Genomic DNA, 18,302 nt, shown 5'->3' on the forward strand with positions numbered 1-18,302 from the left:
ATCTAAGAGCCACCATCAGATAAGAACAAATTTACTGATATTTAGTCTGTTTTTGAACTAAACTGAATGATGTACATCTGATCACCAAACAAATCACAAAAATAAGTAAAAATGCACATAATGAAAATGTGTTGTAAGGAACACAAAACAACACAAAAATATAAATGCTTTTTCTGCTATTGTCCCTGGACTCCTAATAATTGATCTACTTGCATCTCATAATAGGTATCTGTATGTCCCTAGGGGCTTTACACTAGATTCCTCCCCTTATCAATGATATCATGGTGGCCTTGCTAATGCAGTGTAAACAGCACTGGGTGTATAATATAAAAATAAAAAAATACAAGATCAAATTTAAGTAGAACTAAAAATATTATACAGCTCATTATAATAATACAGTTCAGAACATGTACAAGGATTAAAACTTAGACAAGACATGGTGGAAGTGGGGGGGGGGGGCTAAAGTTATTGGACGTTTGGGTACTAAGAAGGAAAGTTTCCTATCCACCCCCTGTCTTTCATGGAAAGGGATGAATGTTCACTAGTAGAATTCTAGAATTCGGTCGGTCATATGTAGCTGGGGTTCTGGAAGGCAGTGGTCTCAGTGGTGAATAATGGAGTGGGGGACCCATCTTTGATGTAGTGTCCTCTAAGTGGTAATCTAAGTAACCTAAGTGGTAATCAGTGGGGCCGAATATATCAATTGCTGGCATTAAGGAAAATATTTTGTGAGATTATAATGTCTTCATGGACCTTTATTTTGGAGTATTTATTTTATGTTTTTAATGTACGTGTCCTCATTAATTTGCAGTTGGTTTTTATGTTTTAATAAACTCACTACAGCTATTTTAATTCCTTACAAGTTATCAGATTTGGTTCATTAAGGGAGGGTTGGAAAGGGGTAGCTAGGTCTGATGCAGTGGGCAGCTGAGCTATCTGAGCTAAGTCCTCTCATCTACTAGATGTAATCAGTCCTCTAAATCAGTGGTTTCCATGGACCGGTGCTGGTCTGTGGCTGGTGAGTTGGGGGCTGCAAATGACAGGAGGCAGAAGTGCTGGAGTCCTATGAGAAAATCGGACTTCAGTGTGAGCTCCCTTAGAGTGAGCATATCCTTAAGTAGATATAGGTCCACTTTAAGGGGGCTATTTCAAGTCAAGGGTCCCCAAATTGTGTTTGCATATTAGGAAAGCCTGGGGCCACTTCCATGGCAATGAGCATTAGGGTCTTGCCAATTGTCTGTGTGCTGTGGTGTCTAAAAAAAAAATTTTGCCCACTCACAAAACTTTAAGGCTGTGTTCAGGTTACCCCTTTCTCATGCCATGGAAGCCTGGCTCGGGGGAGGCCCTTAGTACAGCTCATTGCAGCCTGGAGTCAAATCTGAGTGGCTGGTGAGGTACCTGTTACAAAAATCTGGCTATCTTACTTTCTCTGAACCCCAATTTCTTTTTAAGAGTAGAACAAAAGGAAATATAAGATAATCTGTACTCTTGTGGCTCCCCCCCAGCAAAATTTCATCACTCCTGTCATACCATGGTTGCCTGTCACAAATAAAGGATGGGGACCACTACTCTAGATTGCTAGAATCATTCATGCTAATTTCTGTCATCACAGGCTCAAATGAATACACTACTTTGGGGTACGTCATCATGTCAGTCTGGATTTAGAGTGATACAAAACTGAAAATGACTTGTGATACTACTAGTAGCAAGTCGACTTATTTGGGGTTCTTAACAGCTGAAGTTTAAGTATATACATACAAAAAATGTTGTATATATTATACAGAATAGAGATGCTGAATCCACCTGTAATATTTTCTTTAAAGGAGTATGGGGGGAACTGAAAATCCGGGGACACAAATAGTTGTTCTGATCTGCCCACCAAACTACCAGATGTAAATGGACACTCAGCAGTAGTGAGGTTGCTTTCTAAACATATTGCTCTTTCTCATCTCACATAAATATACTAATATCATTTAAAAAGAATAGCAGAGTGATTTATCATGGTAAATTGTATTAAATCACAGATTTTACATTTACAAATACAGTTCTGAAGAATAAAGTTCAATCAAGATGGTAGTGAAAAATGACTATTGCTATAGAAATTTGATTCCATTAGGCAGAAATGTATTCCCATTTCTCTGTTAGCTAACCAAATTTGCCCACTCTATCAGAATTGTATCCGTCCATTTTCATTATTTATTTCTATTGCACATCATTGGACTTAGAACAGAAAAAATCCTAGCCACATGTGACTTCACTGCAGTAATAATTTCTTGGTAATAATATATTGAACTTTTTACCCATGTTTGATTCTAGAAGGTCAATTTAAATTAAAAAATAGACCTGATACACAAGGTTTTTAAGCATTTTTGTCAATATATTTTCCAAAGATTGAGTAACTTTGCAACTTTTCCACACTCAATTACATTTATAAGTTCTATGTATATGAAGAAATAAAAAAAATCAACTGCTCATACATTTGTACTTTACTTAATAGTCTCTAAAGACTTTCAGATTGTTACATACAGAATTAAAAAATTTATATGAGAGCTGTTTTCCCTTTCAAAGTATTGCAATCTTGTTAAACCATTGGACAGCATCTCCAAGTTCAGGATTTGCATTGCCAGTACAGAAGAACCAGGGCACACACACAGCTTGTTGATTGGACAAAAAAGTAGAAGCACATTGAATACATTGGGCCTTATTAATTAAAGCTCTACAAGGCTGGAGAGAACACACTTTCATCAGTGAAGATGGGTGATCCAGCAAAACTGGAATCGATCAGGTCCAGGATTCAAAACATTTGCTAGCAAATCCATTCCAGGTTAACTGCATCTAGCAGTGGTTTTAGCAGGGCAGTGTCCTAATTGTCTAACAAGAAACCTAGGCTGTTGACCTATAAAAGTCCTGAAGACTAGTAAGGCACTGTCAACAATAGCCTCCATAATGCTCTTCCCTTAGGGGAATACAAGTACTTCTGCATACATAATTATGAAACTTAAATTATTTTTTTTTCTTAAACAAATTGGGTTTACTGGAACTTTAAGGTATTACCCTGATAACTTTGCAGCCAACCACACAAAAACTAGGTCAATAAATCCACAGAGTAAAAACAGAGTAAAAAAATGTTTCTCTTTGTGAAACTGGTGCATGTTATCATGCAAATAATTGCTTGGGAAAATGGCATAATTCAGTGTGCGTTATAACCTGATACTTTAATTACAGTGGTTAGGGATAGAGGTCATACATGGAAATTTGATGAACTAAGAGTGAAAGGAAGTTTGCCTGAAATTGATTCACATCCAAATTAAATTATGTAAGTAATTGTGATTTTGAGCAATATCCATTTGCCAAAATCTTGAAGATTTTAGCTTTAACATGGTATTGTTTCTTTCTATGAAGCATTTCCTTTCTTCTGTTCCAGTTTTGGGATCCAAGTATATGTTATATTGGGAAGGCTGGAATTGTGTACTTTGTGCCTAAATTCTCTTTTCCATGTTATCCCATTCTGTACAATGTTCTGTGCATTTTCCATTGTAACTTCCCATGTTATGTATGCTTTCCCGTACATTGCCTAGTCCACGTTGTTTCATTTTGTATCATGTGCTGTACGTTCAATATTCTATATTGCTTCATTCTGTATACTGTGTTGTACATTCTATTTCATTCTGTATGCTTTACTATACAATGCCTATTACACAATGTCTGATTCTATACACTGTGCTGCACTTTCATTTATTTTACAATTTCATTTTTCATCCTGTTTTTTTTATTTCCAATTTTGCATTGCCCCATTCTGTAAATTGCTGTACGTTCCTAATTCCCATTTTGTATGAGATTGTGTTTGCTCATTGGTAAAGCCCACACAGGCTGAGGCTTTTGTGAAAGGACTATTTAGTTGTATTTGCCCCCAGGCTAAAAGTTCCCACCACTCCCCCAGAATTTACACTCATTCAAATGTTTGTGTATGTCAAGTTTTCACTGCTTGTAGACCTATCATTCATTATATAAAACCATGATGACAGATTTCCATGAATTGTAATTTCCATTCCATGGTCAATAGGATTTGCTTTTGTACAGTAACTTCCAAAAACATTACTACACAACACTTTTCTCCACCCTTTTATTAAATTAAAACAAAAAGGCTATAATATCTGTTAAAATGCATGACAAATAAGATAATAAAACTTTTTTTTTCTTTAATGTGGACACATCACAAAATAAAAAAAGAATATATATATTTACAATATATTTTAAAATTTGGTCACTTTAACATTAGATATTAACAATTCTAAAATGTGGCAAAATGACCTTCTCCATGTATAATGTGAAGTGCACATTTGAGGGGTTTTTTTGTGTTTTGGCTACCAACAGTGCATGGATATCTGGTGCTCTAAGGTTTATTGCATTCTATGTTCTTTATTTATATACAATATGGCTCAATAAGAACACAATGTTACCAGCCATGTTTTAAAACTTACTATTCAGTGCAACACATTTCAGTCCTTTGAGCACAACATATTTTACAATAAGCACGCGTTGTATGAAATGTGAGGATTTCTCTTTTATTTAAATATATATCTATTAAAATCTAACTTTAAAACACTGCTACACCTTTTAAAGCAGCAAGTACCTCACTACCTGGGTCTAGTCTATCAGGGATATTATTTTTCCACAGTCACTTTTGGCCAGCGGTGCCATCTTCAATCTGCTGTATTACTTCCTTCATTGAAAAAAAAACCCCATGAACTTGCAGATGAACAGGCTTGGCAACCTCCGTTTGTGCTTCAAAAAATATTAAATTTTGTGTTTTCTTTTCTTTTTGTAAGTGCAAAGCAAACATCTTGTGCAGTTACATTGGTCCTAGGATTAGAAACGTAACCATGGTCAGTGCTCCAGGCAGTAGACTTTGGCGATCAGTCACCGGTTTCATCCCCTGCTTTTTCTGGTATGACCTCCAGGCTTCGTCTAGGTTTGGAGACCTCTGTGCTTCCAGAAGTTGCCTTGTTTAGTCCACAAGATAAAGCAGCATAGTGAATTTGCTTTAAATTCTCACTGGTTTCTGTTTTGGCATACTTCAGAAGATCAGCTTGTCCCTGTGGGAATGATCAGAAAAATTAGAATTAGATATTTTTTTCAGGGATATTTTTTTCATTTGGCTACAGACAAGTTCTACTTTTCAAGCTACTTATCCTAACAGGGGATGCTGCATGCTGAATGGTCCAAATGTTTTTATCCTGTTGATCAAGTATACTTCTTTCTGTGGGATTTCCAATGATCACTAGCCAAATCGGAGGAACAAATGTCCACATAACCAACATAAGTCATGGCCTTATGAAGTGGTGATCAACTCTAGTCCTAGAAGGCCACATACAGGCCAATATTTTTAAATAAACTTCAATGTTCTGACTATTTGTTCAGCTGTACTTTACTAAATTTATTGTTGTAAATCCCGACCCGATAAATTGCTCGTGTCTCATTTGGATGTGAAAATGTATAATAGCTCTAAACAGAAGCAGTCTTATAAGTCAGTTTGTATAAACAGTGGCTTATCTCAAGGATCGCCAAGATTGCTGATCTACTTAGCCTATGATGCAAAGCAAGTCCATGGAAAACCCTTGTATTGGAATTTTTTGTCCGCAGATAGCAAGCAACATGTATTCATGTATTTCTTTACACAAAGATAATTATTTATCGTTGAATAGAGCAATTTAAGCACAGTCTCATCTGCATAAAACAATCCACTATAACGAAACGTTAACAAGTGGTAACATTTACCAAGATACCTGCAAGTAGTTTTGGCTGTAAATATACACAACCTTTGCTAATCTCACATACTGTATGACTTTTTGTTTTTTTTTCTAGTGCCTGATTTCAGTTCTGTTCCTTTCTTGCATATTTTCTTCTCCTGATATTGTACTGTCTTCCTATTATAAACAATAATTACAGTATTACTGCTGCACATTGTGACACAGAGCTCTGCTACAAATGTGGAGGGAAGCTATATAGTGACCTTCGCCCACTTATTGTCTGCCATGTCAAACGGCACATTGGAGAACCCTTGTAGTATCTGCTGTATGCTTTTATGTCAGCTAGTTAAGATGCCTCGGCTCCAATTAAACCAGAGCAACAGACATGCTTTAATTCAAAGCAGACACAGTGAAAGACCTTACTGAGGCATGTAATTGACATTTCACTCTACTCTGGGACCCTGCAATGTTCAGATGACTATTCTTGTTTTCTTCTTCCTTTATGAATTATGCCATAGGAGCTGTTATTTGCAGGAACACAAAATAGCTGAAGAAATGTTACAGAAATTCTAAGAAAGTAATAATACAAATAATTCAAGCTTGCTTTAGGAAGCAAAGGTACCAATGTGGGATACATTCATCAGAGTACCTGGAGGCGGCAGCTTTTTTACATTTTTTTTAGAACGTTGGGCATTATACTGTCAATTAACAAAGCAGTTCATTATTTTATTTATGATAACCTTCTCATCAAAATGTAAATTCACACACAAATATATTGCACAGATCTGAGTTCCTTATAATTTTGCATGGGAATATCACTCTGGGCATCAATAAATGATTTTGTCCTGAGCTAATGCAGAATGTAATGCTTGTTTGTTTAGGACAGTTGCGGTCAACTGTCTTGATATCGGAAGCCACTGATACCAAAGGGGTGCATATATTTAGTGACCGTAATGCTACAGAAAGCTGTATGAGACTACAGACATAAATAAGAGATGGTCAAAGATCACAGGTTTGATAGACAAGACATGGTCAGGGACTGCAAACATGAAAAAGGAGATACTTAAAGCCCATCAGTTTGCTACAAGCTTTAGTGAGAGACCATAGACATGCTAAGACTCTTCTAGACTAGACTCTTCTAGATGCATCTAGACTCTTAACATGCTGCAGGAGTTGTTGCAGACTGGGGACAGCCGTGGTCCCTGAACTACCTCAAAAATTACACGTTTTACAATTAATATCAATTTTCACAAAGTTAATTTTGATTGAGATGAGATAAAAAGCCATTTAACTAAAGATTCCTGTCTAAAACAATTTATCCTTTACTGGCCTGAGTAGGAACCTTAATTGAGAAAACACAGACTACTATTTGTAGGAGCTGATGGGCACGAAATTAGGTGCCAAAAGGCTGAGTAGTGAGCTCTAGGTGTTTAGGAGATGAAATGGTCTAAAACAGAAGAATACGTACTTTGATCCACAGTCCAACAGTCTATATTTGGTTCGGTTCCTGTTGTGAAGACCAGTTTCCCAAAAGCTTCCCCACTTTCTGGTCTTTTTGCCACCCCTTTAGCCAACATCATCAGGTACAAGACAGAGCTAGTGACAACCACTGGTCCTGCATTGTACGTTGTGATTTGGGAGTGTGTGTGTGCACATTGTCAGTTTTAGGTATAAGGGTGATTTGAGAGGTTGAACAGCAGTTTATTAATCCGCAGCCATTAGCCTGGTAACAACCATGAGCCACAGCAACTACCGGACTCCAACTCCTTGTGATAGTAAAGAAGTTAAATAAATGATAAAACAGATAAAAAAAATGAAAAGCAAAAATAGAAAATGTAAAGAGGCTGTTGCTATGCATGTACATAAAAATAAGCGTACCTATGATTCACACAAAAATGTAAATGACAAATGTGTAGTATTTGAAGATATTAAAGAGCACACAAGAGTAACAATTATCCATAATCTGTATGTAAATTGTTTAAAGTTATAAGGTGCCCCTGTAAAAGATTACAATCAATAATAACCTCCTGCTGTCCATGCCTCCAAATGCCACTCTGATGTAAGTAAACGTTACATGGAAAGCTGTGAAACATCTTCAATATTACAAGAACAAGTCCAGTTTAATGTGACTAACTTCTACAAGATACTAAAAAATAATCTGCTGGTGAACTGCAGACAGGGAATATCCACAAATAATAAAATTCATGGTCTCTGTATGGAACAGTAGAATACCCTCTTCCAAGATTATATATATATATATATATATATATATATATATATATATATATATATATATAAATTGAACAATATATGTGCTTTATAGCTCTGCCCAGGACAATTTGAGCAATTTCTACACAATGTCTCTAGATACAACAGCTCATATATCTAGATTCATATAACTGGGGTTTATCTTTATCTTGGAAATCTAGGTAAAAAAACACTTCCCAGAACACTCAGTCAACTATTTACAGTCTCTAAACTGTTCCAGCCACAGTTAAAGATGAAAAAATAATAAATTACTGACCGAAAAGAAGGTATAATCCTGCAAAACAGATAATATCAACACAAGAGATCGGTATGTTCTGTATTCACCATCTATTTTATTTGGTTATTTTAAAATGACTGAACTTTTAAAATCTGCTATCTACAACAGGATCAGAAGAAGTAAACTGTATTGCCAACAGATCCACATTCAGCTAACAAAAAAAATTGGATCGTTTAATGTCTAGCAAGTAGGTTTTAGAAGCCTAAAACTGCAATACACTGACCTCCATCAAATACATCAAAGGGAATACAGAAATGCTTAAACTGCTGAACCTAGCCAGAGTTCACGTACATGAAGAATATTAATTACTGATCAGTATTTCTATGTCATCATATTGAGCTCTTTATGGAGATCTTTAAACAAAGCTCTTTCTGTTCAGAGCTTCACCATGACTTCAATACTAAGTTAAATTCAGATGTCGCCATTCTAAATAAACTTTGGCTAATTTAATCATCTAATTTTCTTTCTGCAAGTCTTGGGGACCCCTTCTGAGAGATTACCCCCCCCCCCCCCCCATCTATGATCCCCACCTATGGCCCATGCCCATGGTGTGTCATGGTACACCGTGGCCATGACTCATCTTGCTTGGCTGGCATGAAATTGTGTGTGCAACTATTAAAATAATTTAGAGAATGAAAAATTAATTAGTGTGACACTAAATAACTAATAAAGCAAAGCTAATCACAGAAACAGTGCTGATGGCAAGGCAGGGGTGGGAAAGGTAATGCTAGTAATATAGATGTCCTAAAAGACAATAAGGTTCATAAGGCAAGTACTGTGGGAGCTATGCACCAGGTAAATTCATGAAACCTGTGTGAGTGGTCAATTTTTATGGTTCCCTGTATGAAGGAATGGAGGAATAAATAGGTAAGAATGCTGATTCTGCCACTGCTGTTCATATGATGGGTAACACAGAAGCCAAAAGTTATGACATCAGAAAACAAATGAAGGACCCAAAATTTCATAAAAATCAGAAGCAAGATGAAATATATTTTTCTAGGAAACATTTTCACATTTAACTAAGGCCTCTATTAGTCTCCTGGTTACCCAACATATGCTAAATGGCAAGGCAATGGTGAGACAGTACACATGTTTTTGGTAAATCATAATAAATGTTGAACCATGGCCCCTGTCACTCTGCATGCATCATAAAACTGTGAGGTTATACTGCTCAGAATAAAAACATAGCCTAAGCAGGGACAGAATTTTAGGAGGGAAGCCTCCTTGGAAGTAAGAAAAAGAAGTCACTCACTCTTCAAAGAAGACCTGGGAATACAATAGTCCAATAAACTAATTCAGAATATTTGCTCCAATAAACTAATTCAGAATGTTTGCTCAGTAAACTCTTAAGTCACTACAGTAAAAAGAAGCAAGGATACCAATCATACCACCAACCTGTGACAATAGGTTGGTCTACCAACCTATTTCTAGCTTCCACTGTGCAGGTTGCGGGTTACTAAAGCTGTGGTAAAGAGGAGACAGGTGACAGGCTAGTAGTACAAGGGGCACCTACAGGTATATACAGAGATTAGGTTAAAATTAGGCAAAGTCAGCATAAACATTAGCACAGGTGACATTACCTTATTTTTACATAACTAAAACACCAACATATAAGTCAATCTGTAGAAGAATAACTGAAAAATCTGTTTTTATATCCAATATTGGGAGATTTCCAGAATTCTTTCTGATTACAAGAATGAAGTAGGCCAGAAGGAATGGAACAGAGTAGTAATCCATCCAATCATGAACACAGCAGCTTAGGACCATATGGTCAGCCTGGGATGAAATGTGCAGGGAATACAGTTGTAAGTCAAACAAGATTGGTGTGTCAGATTTACAAGCTGATATCTACCTTTAGTATGGTTATGTTCCAAGTAAAGCTCTCCACAGCCTTAAGCATCTTCCTTTCTTTTAAACCTTCTTTAGCCCCGATGGAGTTAAGATTCTCATGGAATTCCATGGCTGTAAAAAGATACAATTCATATGAGACAAATGTATGTGTGTTGTGTGTCATTTCTGTAATCTCTGTAAGCTTTCCCCCCCTTTTTTTTTTCAAAAAATCATCCTCTTTTATCTAATCTGAACTTTATTAGGAAATAGAGAAGATTCAGGGTATTAGGGGGAAAGCAGATTGCAGAAAAGATCTTTAAAAGTAAAAACCTAGATTAATCAAACTTTCCAAAGGAAAAAAAGTATTATAAATTATAAAGATGAATAAATAAAAGACAAAAACAGTTAAATAATTCCCCTTATAAAAGGACTCCCCCACTACCAGCCACCCAAAATGCAATTATACGGTTAACAGAATGAATATTACTTCATAGTCTTTCTCCTTGCTGCTTTTGTTTCATTGTAAAATACATTGTCTTACCTGTTTGGATAACCTTATTGTTAAGGCACAGAAACATAAGGAGACAGTTGGGCCAACAGCCATTATTGAAATACATATTTTGGTAGGCTACCCATACTTTATTGGGTATGACTGTGGGCAGGAACTTATATACCCAGCCAGCAATAACCTTTTTCTTTTTATTAAATTAGTAAATTTTAATAAATTAGTAAATCTCAGCATGTAAATAAACAGGAGTGTTTGCCCAGGGATAAAACTACATGGTTGACTCATCTTCCAACCAGTAGAAAGAAACTGATTTTTTGGCTACCTCACGACCATGTGCTACTGATGTTTCCCTTCCTTCCACAATTCAGAATTGTGTGTTAAGTAGTCAACCACTTTTACTAGGAGAAGAGACCTTAGACCTATTTATTATATATATAACTGCCCAGGAACAGTTTTTGAAGAGGGCTTCAGAGAAGATCCAAGTGGTATGACAGCCAATGATTCGGCAGCAGGGAGTGGGATATCCAGAAAAACCATTAGTTTGCCCTGAATTTAAATAAAATTTTAGGTTTGTTGATAAATAATTCTCTCCAGATGACCTGTACATATTGGACCCTGTTTTTTTCAAGCTCTTCAAGACTGGTGAACATAGACTATCATGGGAGACGCTGCATAATCTAAAAAGCCTGAAATAGATTTGTACAGTTCCTTCAACAGCAACCATTCAACCAAATTTGACTTGTCACTTTTAAATGCAGCCACTTGCACAAAATGGTTTCTAGCTGCTCCCATTGGCTTGGATGATGCAGCACACTGTGGGTCTTTACTATAGATATGTAAGTGACTTATACATCTCAGTAAAAATAAAAGCACAGTTGTTTTACTTGCAAACATTGTATATTTCTTTAGATTACAATTTGCTTGCAATGGTAATTTTTGACACTAAACTATGAAATGGCTTTGGAACAACTTTATATACCTAGGCATCAAATAATTACAACACAGTCAATGAAACAAAATCCCTGTGGAATAACCTGTTATAAACAACAAACAAGACTCTTGTACATTGCAGAATACACTAGTAACTTTGTGAATGAATTATTTAAGACTAATTATACAAGTGTTTTTTATCCTTTACTGCCTGTCATGTTTTTGTACTCCAATCAGTAACAGCATGCTTGTATTTAGCAGACAAATATTTTAATGGGCTGCCCAAAGTATTCAGTGGTTGGCCTTCTCACTTCCTTTTCCATGTTTTGTGTCAGCAATTGTTGCCAGATCAGATATGCAGCCTGCATGTAATATGTGGCACGTGTTTAGACAAGATCTCCAAATGCAGTGCAGATGCTAGTTGAAAAACAGCTTTAATCTTTTGGATTTCAGGTCTAGAAATACATTAGTTTTCAATTAAAATAGGAATGTACGCATACAACTTAATTTTAGGTTTATATGAAAATATGTAATAACAAATAAAGTATACAAGTTCTGCTATGGCAATGGGATAGCACTGTCTGCAATAGTGACAATACGTGGCTTAAATGTTAACCCAACTGAATGGCATTTAGTTTGATCAAAGGGTATCAAACAATTGTTGTTTGTTTGAATAAAATACTTGCTTTGCATTTTCTATTTAACCTTAGTTGATTTGCCATAGCTCTTTGCACATGAATGGACTCTAGAGATAGCTGAATTGCATTTCAAAGTTTGGGTTTCCTGATGGTGAAAACAAAGGACCCTCGAAGTGGTGACATGGCCTCCATCAGAGGCCCTTCTGAGCTTTACCACGTATTATTATAGGGAAAGCAGCCAATTTAAAAGTATTGAAAATTCCCTTTGAAATTGCAGCGACATGATAACTCATTTCCATGCACAGCTTTGATCCCTCTCAACCCTTCCTCTTCAACAGTCATTAAATAAAAAATATCCCTTTAACCTTTGGTATACTTACACAAGCCTGCCATCCGTTTTCTTTACTGGAAACAACACCAGACGTGCAAACCATTGAATGCAGTCTTCTGTGAGGACCCCACCATGGCACAGCCAACTAGGATCCACATCACCCAGATCTTCCTTTTTTGTAGGCAAGAAGATCAATGGATCTTCTTGAAACATATGAACCTGGAAAATCTTCCAGGTTCATGTGTTTCAATGGCAGCAATTGATTCTCCATCAGGGAGTGTTTCAGTAAACGTCAGATACTTTATAAATTGATCCCTTAATGTACAGTTTATAACATACAGCTCTTAGGAATGATTCACAAACATGTTTAAAAGGAACTTTTGAAAAAAGACTTCTGATATGACTCTACCAAAATATTGGTATAGTAATAAATCAGGCACCAGACAGACCTGTCCTACCTAGCTAACAGTACTCAGTATTCCTACTGATGGACCGAGCAACCTGCATACAGAGTTTTTAATATCCCTTGCCAAGTGGGCACTGTATGTTGTAAGTTGGTCATCATTCACCATGAGCTGGTCTGAGGAGGGTCATGCCCACTCATGCCCACTCAGCAGCATGCATGCATATGGGTGCTCATTGTTAAAGCAGCAAAGAGGAAAGCTGCCCTTGTATGAATTCCCTTTCAAAAAGTTGGATAATCTCAGCATAGAATACCATGGGGTGTCTAGAATAAGAGCTATCGTGATTATCTTCTGGGGTAGGACCTGATATATGGCCTGTTATTTGCACAAACTAGGTCATCAGACCTTCATTTATTAAGTTCCCATACTGTTAAAAGTTTTGCAATGTAACACAATCACAAGGCAAGAAATGATGTGGCTGCTGAAAAGATACTGCAGTCTATGGGGGAGAAAAAGCCATACAGAAGTCAGTAAATCGTGTTTGGCCTGGGTTTGATTACCCAAATCATGTTTGTTTTCAGTGTTTCCTCTGTTCAATCTTCATTTACCAGGATGCCATACAAAAAAAAGCAACAATGTTTTTCTGTTTCTGACAAATCTACTGTATACTCCATATTCCCTCCTTTAATCAGGTTAGAGTTTTGTATTCCTTTTGTTCCAATCTCAATAATTACAGCAGAGCTTCAGACATAAATGTTTTTCTTGTTTTTTGGTAGGATGTGAAACCTCTTCTAAGTACAGATACATACGGATGTAAAACATTCCACATTTGTATACAAATACAAAAGTTGATTTTTTTGCATTTTATTGACCATCTCTACTCTCCAAATAAAATTGCTGTGTGTCTGTTAGGTAGATTGAATCTAACCTCTACCAGAAAGCAACAGAAAGTGAAAAATGTTTAAAATTTTACAGTTGCGACATCAGCAGGTGTAGATGGAAAAGGTCCCAATGGTGAAATACCAGAACAGACATGTCACATAGAATTTCTTAAGGAAGTAACACAATTTTTACTATTCAACATTTATCATGTAACTTTTTAAAGTCTGCAAAAATACAACCTTTTTTCCCTGCACATCTTCATTTTTTTTTAGTTAGGCTGAGTTAAACAAAAATAAGCTAAAAATAGAAATAATAATAATACTTATGGCTATCAAAATACCCTCACTCCTACTCCTACCATAAATACTTATATTGCTAAAAAACACTAACAACACAAGCTACTGTCAATCAATTTAAAAATGCTCTTTGAGTTCTACAATTGTTTTCTAACACGCAACAAATGCTGTGGTACTCAATTAGCACATCAGTGAACACATCAGTTTAGATGAAGTGAAAGAGTACGAAGTGTTTTTTTTTTCTTCACCTTTTGAGTCACGTGCAAGTCTACTATGAAAACAATCTGTTCATCGAGGGGAATAAATTGTACTTTTTTTAACCAGCATAAACGTATCAGCCTAGATATACACGTAGACCCCAGATATGAATGGGCTTCCCTGCTCCCTCGTGTGCAGGACAGAGGCTTGGAGAGGGGGGAATTGCATGACTTACAGAAGAAATCTTTTGCTAAACACAGCTGAGGTTGTGGGTGATCTTAAAAGCTGATCTGATCTGTAACATCTTGTAATTCTTTAATGACAAGACAAACTCTGCTAAGCACAGCTTGCTCCAGAAGGTAATAAATGTCTAGGCTGCATAAAGTTTTCTTGTATTGCTTTGTTTGTAATTAACTCACAATGAGGATTTTTACAGTAACTGACACCACGCTGCCTAATAATATGTGGAGACAAACATCTGTCCTAATTGCATTCATAAAAATAATGTACCTGTTCCGACTTACATACAAATTCAACTGAAGAACAAACATACAGTCCCTATCTCGTATGTAACCTGGGGACTACCTGTACCCACAGTATTCTGGTATGACAAATATAAGAGGGAACTTTTTAAGAGGGTTCGTCACCAACGAACAACATGCTGGTTGACCAGGTAAACAAACAAGTCCATCCTGTCTGATATTTTTGGGTACATATTTTTTTTGCTCTATGGGATATCTTCAAATGCTGTGCACTGGGCAACTTCCATAGTTGTCAGTTTCAAGCCTGGTAATTATTATAGGTAAACAGAAATGACCAGTAAACTTTTTATGGTTCCCCTAACTGAGCTGTGGTTGGGAGCTACTTGGGGACATTTGTAAATTGTTTCTTGTAATGCGTGATTCCAGAGTGTCATTCACAAGTGATCTTTATTATCCTCCATATATCAACCACAGCTCATCCAATTATTCTCAGTTCTTGGTTCAGTATAATATTATGGATCCCAAAGGCATGTTCCTTTCAGCTCTAATCACCCTTATTACTTGCCAGCCTCAATTCGAACATCAAACCACAGCATTCAGATAAGTGGAAGAATACCCATTAAACTGACAGTATAAGCTGTGTTAAATTCTCCAGATAACAACATATTATATACACAGTAGTAAAACATGCTGGCAGGATTGAACTATTGATGCCTACAGCATGAAACTACTGTAAAGAATAAAAGTAGGAAGAGTACTTTGTATGTTTCTTAAAACTGACTAGAGTAAGCACTATAAATAAAATACACATCGCTGCAATGAAGGATCTTCATAACACCCAAGAACGGTTGCCAAAAACTTATCTCTTGAATTAAAGACAGACAGGAACCTGGGTTCTACAAACCAAGCAAGTAATCCCAAACTACACAAGAGCCCTACTAAAAAATTGACATAAACAAACCCAAATTAAGACAATGACTACATTTATCAAACTGTAAGAAACAGAAAAGAAGGAAACCTCTATAGAACAAGATCATATAGCAGGAAAAATCTAAACAAACCAAATCACGCAGTTACATTTATAACCAAAATACTTATAGATATTCCTGTATGTATAGACTTAGAGATAGACTAGCCATTTAGGATCATAGAAGGATGTAAGCCCACAATTCTAAATGATTCTTTCCAGCCAATCTTCATCCAATAGCTACATTTCCTTTGTTTATCTTTTTCTATCAATTTTCTTGAATACACTGCCCTGTCAATGGGGTCATGCTAAAGTTAGGAATTTTGCATATCAAAGCACAGCTTACTCCAGAAGTTAATGAATGTCTAGGCTCCATAAAGTTTTTTTTTTGCTGTGTTTGTGATCAACTCATAGTGAGGATTTTATACAGTAACTGACACCACGCTGCCTAATAATATGTTATTAATAATATTATTATTAATAAACAGGATTTATATAGCGGCAACATATTACGCAGCTCTGTAGATTAAATAGGGGTAGCAAATGACAGACAGTTACAGACAGTGACACAGGAGAAGAGGACCCGGCCGCGAGGAGCTTACAATATTTTGAGAAAAACATCTGTCCCAATTGCATTTAGTAAAAAAATGTACCTGTTCCCACTTACATACAAATTCAACTTAAGAACAAACCTACAGTCCCTATCTCAAATGTTACCCGGGGACTACCTGTATCTACTTGTGTTGTGTATCTGAGCCTTCCAATATTTTTTTCAGTTTGGATAGATTGACTTTGCCCTATTAGCCATATCATCTCATTACTACTTCTTGCAGAGAACTATTGTACAGTGGTTGTGCCTTACTAACCATTTGTCTCAATGCAGGAATGCTTTTCTGTATTCAGGGAAATATACATGTCATGCATGAGTGTCTAGAATAGGTTTTTTTGGGGGTGAATACGTACACTTTAAGGTGGACCTCTAAATTTTTTTAAAAATACCAGTGAATAGGGGCCACAGGTGTCAAATGCCTTCCAGTGGCACCCATGCTTCCCTAGGTTACGAACATCACTCATTGTAGAGCTGTTTAAAACTAGAACAGTTTACAAATGTTAAGCTTCAAACTTAATTTAAAATGCAACTGTAATATTTTCTTTTTGATTCTCAATCACTAAGGGATTTTTGTAGTATTAGTTTGTTGCTTTGTGAAAAATGCACTTTGAACCCATTGAAATCAATGGCTCGGTAATAAATAGATCAAAAGATAAATCCGCTGTAAACATTAAACATGCCGATATTTTACCACAAAAGCTGATGCTTTTGTTTTTTTCTTTTATACGAGTTGCACATATTCTTTCATATGACTGTTTAGTAAAACTTGTGTTGTCAGTCACAATGTATAGTTGCCTGGATGCGAGTGGCATGTACTCAGGGACTTGGCCTGTGGCCTTTTACTTTTATATGAACCCATAACTTTTCTCTTGGATTCTTCCGAGGGGATAAAAATAAGCTTTTTCTTTTTTTAACTTCATTGAAACAGGCTGCAAAGGCAACAAATGCTATGAATGTTCTGTTACGTAAATCACTTGACATTTTAAAGTCATAAAAACAGTAAAAGAAGTGATAGAGCCTAAACCAGTTTACAAACATAAAGGTAAAACAATATTATACATAAAACCGGAGATAACATGACTCTTGCAGCTAAAGGATCATTGCTACAAAGTTTCCATTACAAGAGGTTTTTGGCTGTCAGAGCAACCCTCCAATTAGAAGGACGTCTCATATTATCAAAGATGACATTTATTCATTTTTCTTGGACCAGACCCACTCTCTCTATATCCTCTGTAGTCTGCAATGAAACCCAAGACTGCTGGCATGGGGTAAGCTTTGGTTCCTATTTCTGCTTCACATCTTGGCAACATTGGTGGCCATCAGATGTCTATTTATGCCATCATCACCTAGAAGCAGGCTGGTATTTTCAGCAATGGTATAACAAGACAACAAGGACTAGGAAAAAAAAGTTGCTAACATTTTGCCACATTTTTTGGTGGAAGAGATTGTATGTTTCTTCTCAAAGAAAAGTGTAACCTGTCTTCCAGAACTTATTCAAGTTTAATATAGAGTTGTGGGCATTTTAGTCTTGCTGTTTGTGTCCCCATTAAGAGAATTTTCCCTGTCTTTTTGACCTGGTGATACAGGTACTGAAAGAAATGAGAGAGTGCAAACATTAAGGGAAATTTTCCAGGGGGCAAACTTGTCATGGTGATAGCAGTTTAGGAGGAGATTTTCCTCAATTTGGAGAGATTTATTTTACCTTCAGTTGTTTCTACAAGATAGGAAACCTTATATGGGTTATATCCATTTTCCACTCTGTCTACAACTAATGAAAATCCCTTGAAAAAAATCCCTTGGCTCTAGATATACAATATTTTATTATTAATTGAGTGCCGTTTTGGAAATCTTAATTGTACTTGTACAGCAAGCGTTCATTTATTGCAAGGACAGTAACAGCTTTAGTAGTGGTTTTATTAAATCATTTCAGC

At 36.3% G+C, this 18,302-nt stretch overlaps 1 protein-coding gene across 2 annotated transcripts in view; it reads right to left on the reverse strand.

Annotated features, from left to right (window-relative positions):
* Positions 1-4,109: 4,109 nt before the first annotated feature.
* The window catches only part of PLCL2 (phospholipase C like 2), a 120,079-nt gene continuing 105,886 nt past the window's right edge, over positions 4,110-18,302 (reverse strand). Inside the window, exons 6-7 of one of the 2 annotated variants that reach the window (XM_072412443.1) lie at positions 10,148-10,257; positions 4,110-5,096 (exon numbers count right to left, since the gene is read on the reverse strand). In XM_072412443.1, coding sequence (XP_072268544.1) covers positions 4,917-5,096; positions 10,148-10,257 — 290 coding nt within the window. In that variant the 3' untranslated portion in view covers positions 4,110-4,916. The remainder of the gene's footprint in view (positions 5,097-10,147; positions 10,258-18,302) is intronic. The other variant, XM_072412444.1, reaches the window with a different exon arrangement.

This window comes from Pyxicephalus adspersus, chromosome 5 (assembly GCF_032062135.1).
Source record: "Pyxicephalus adspersus chromosome 5, UCB_Pads_2.0, whole genome shotgun sequence".
Taxonomy (NCBI): Eukaryota; Metazoa; Chordata; class Amphibia; order Anura; family Pyxicephalidae; genus Pyxicephalus; species Pyxicephalus adspersus.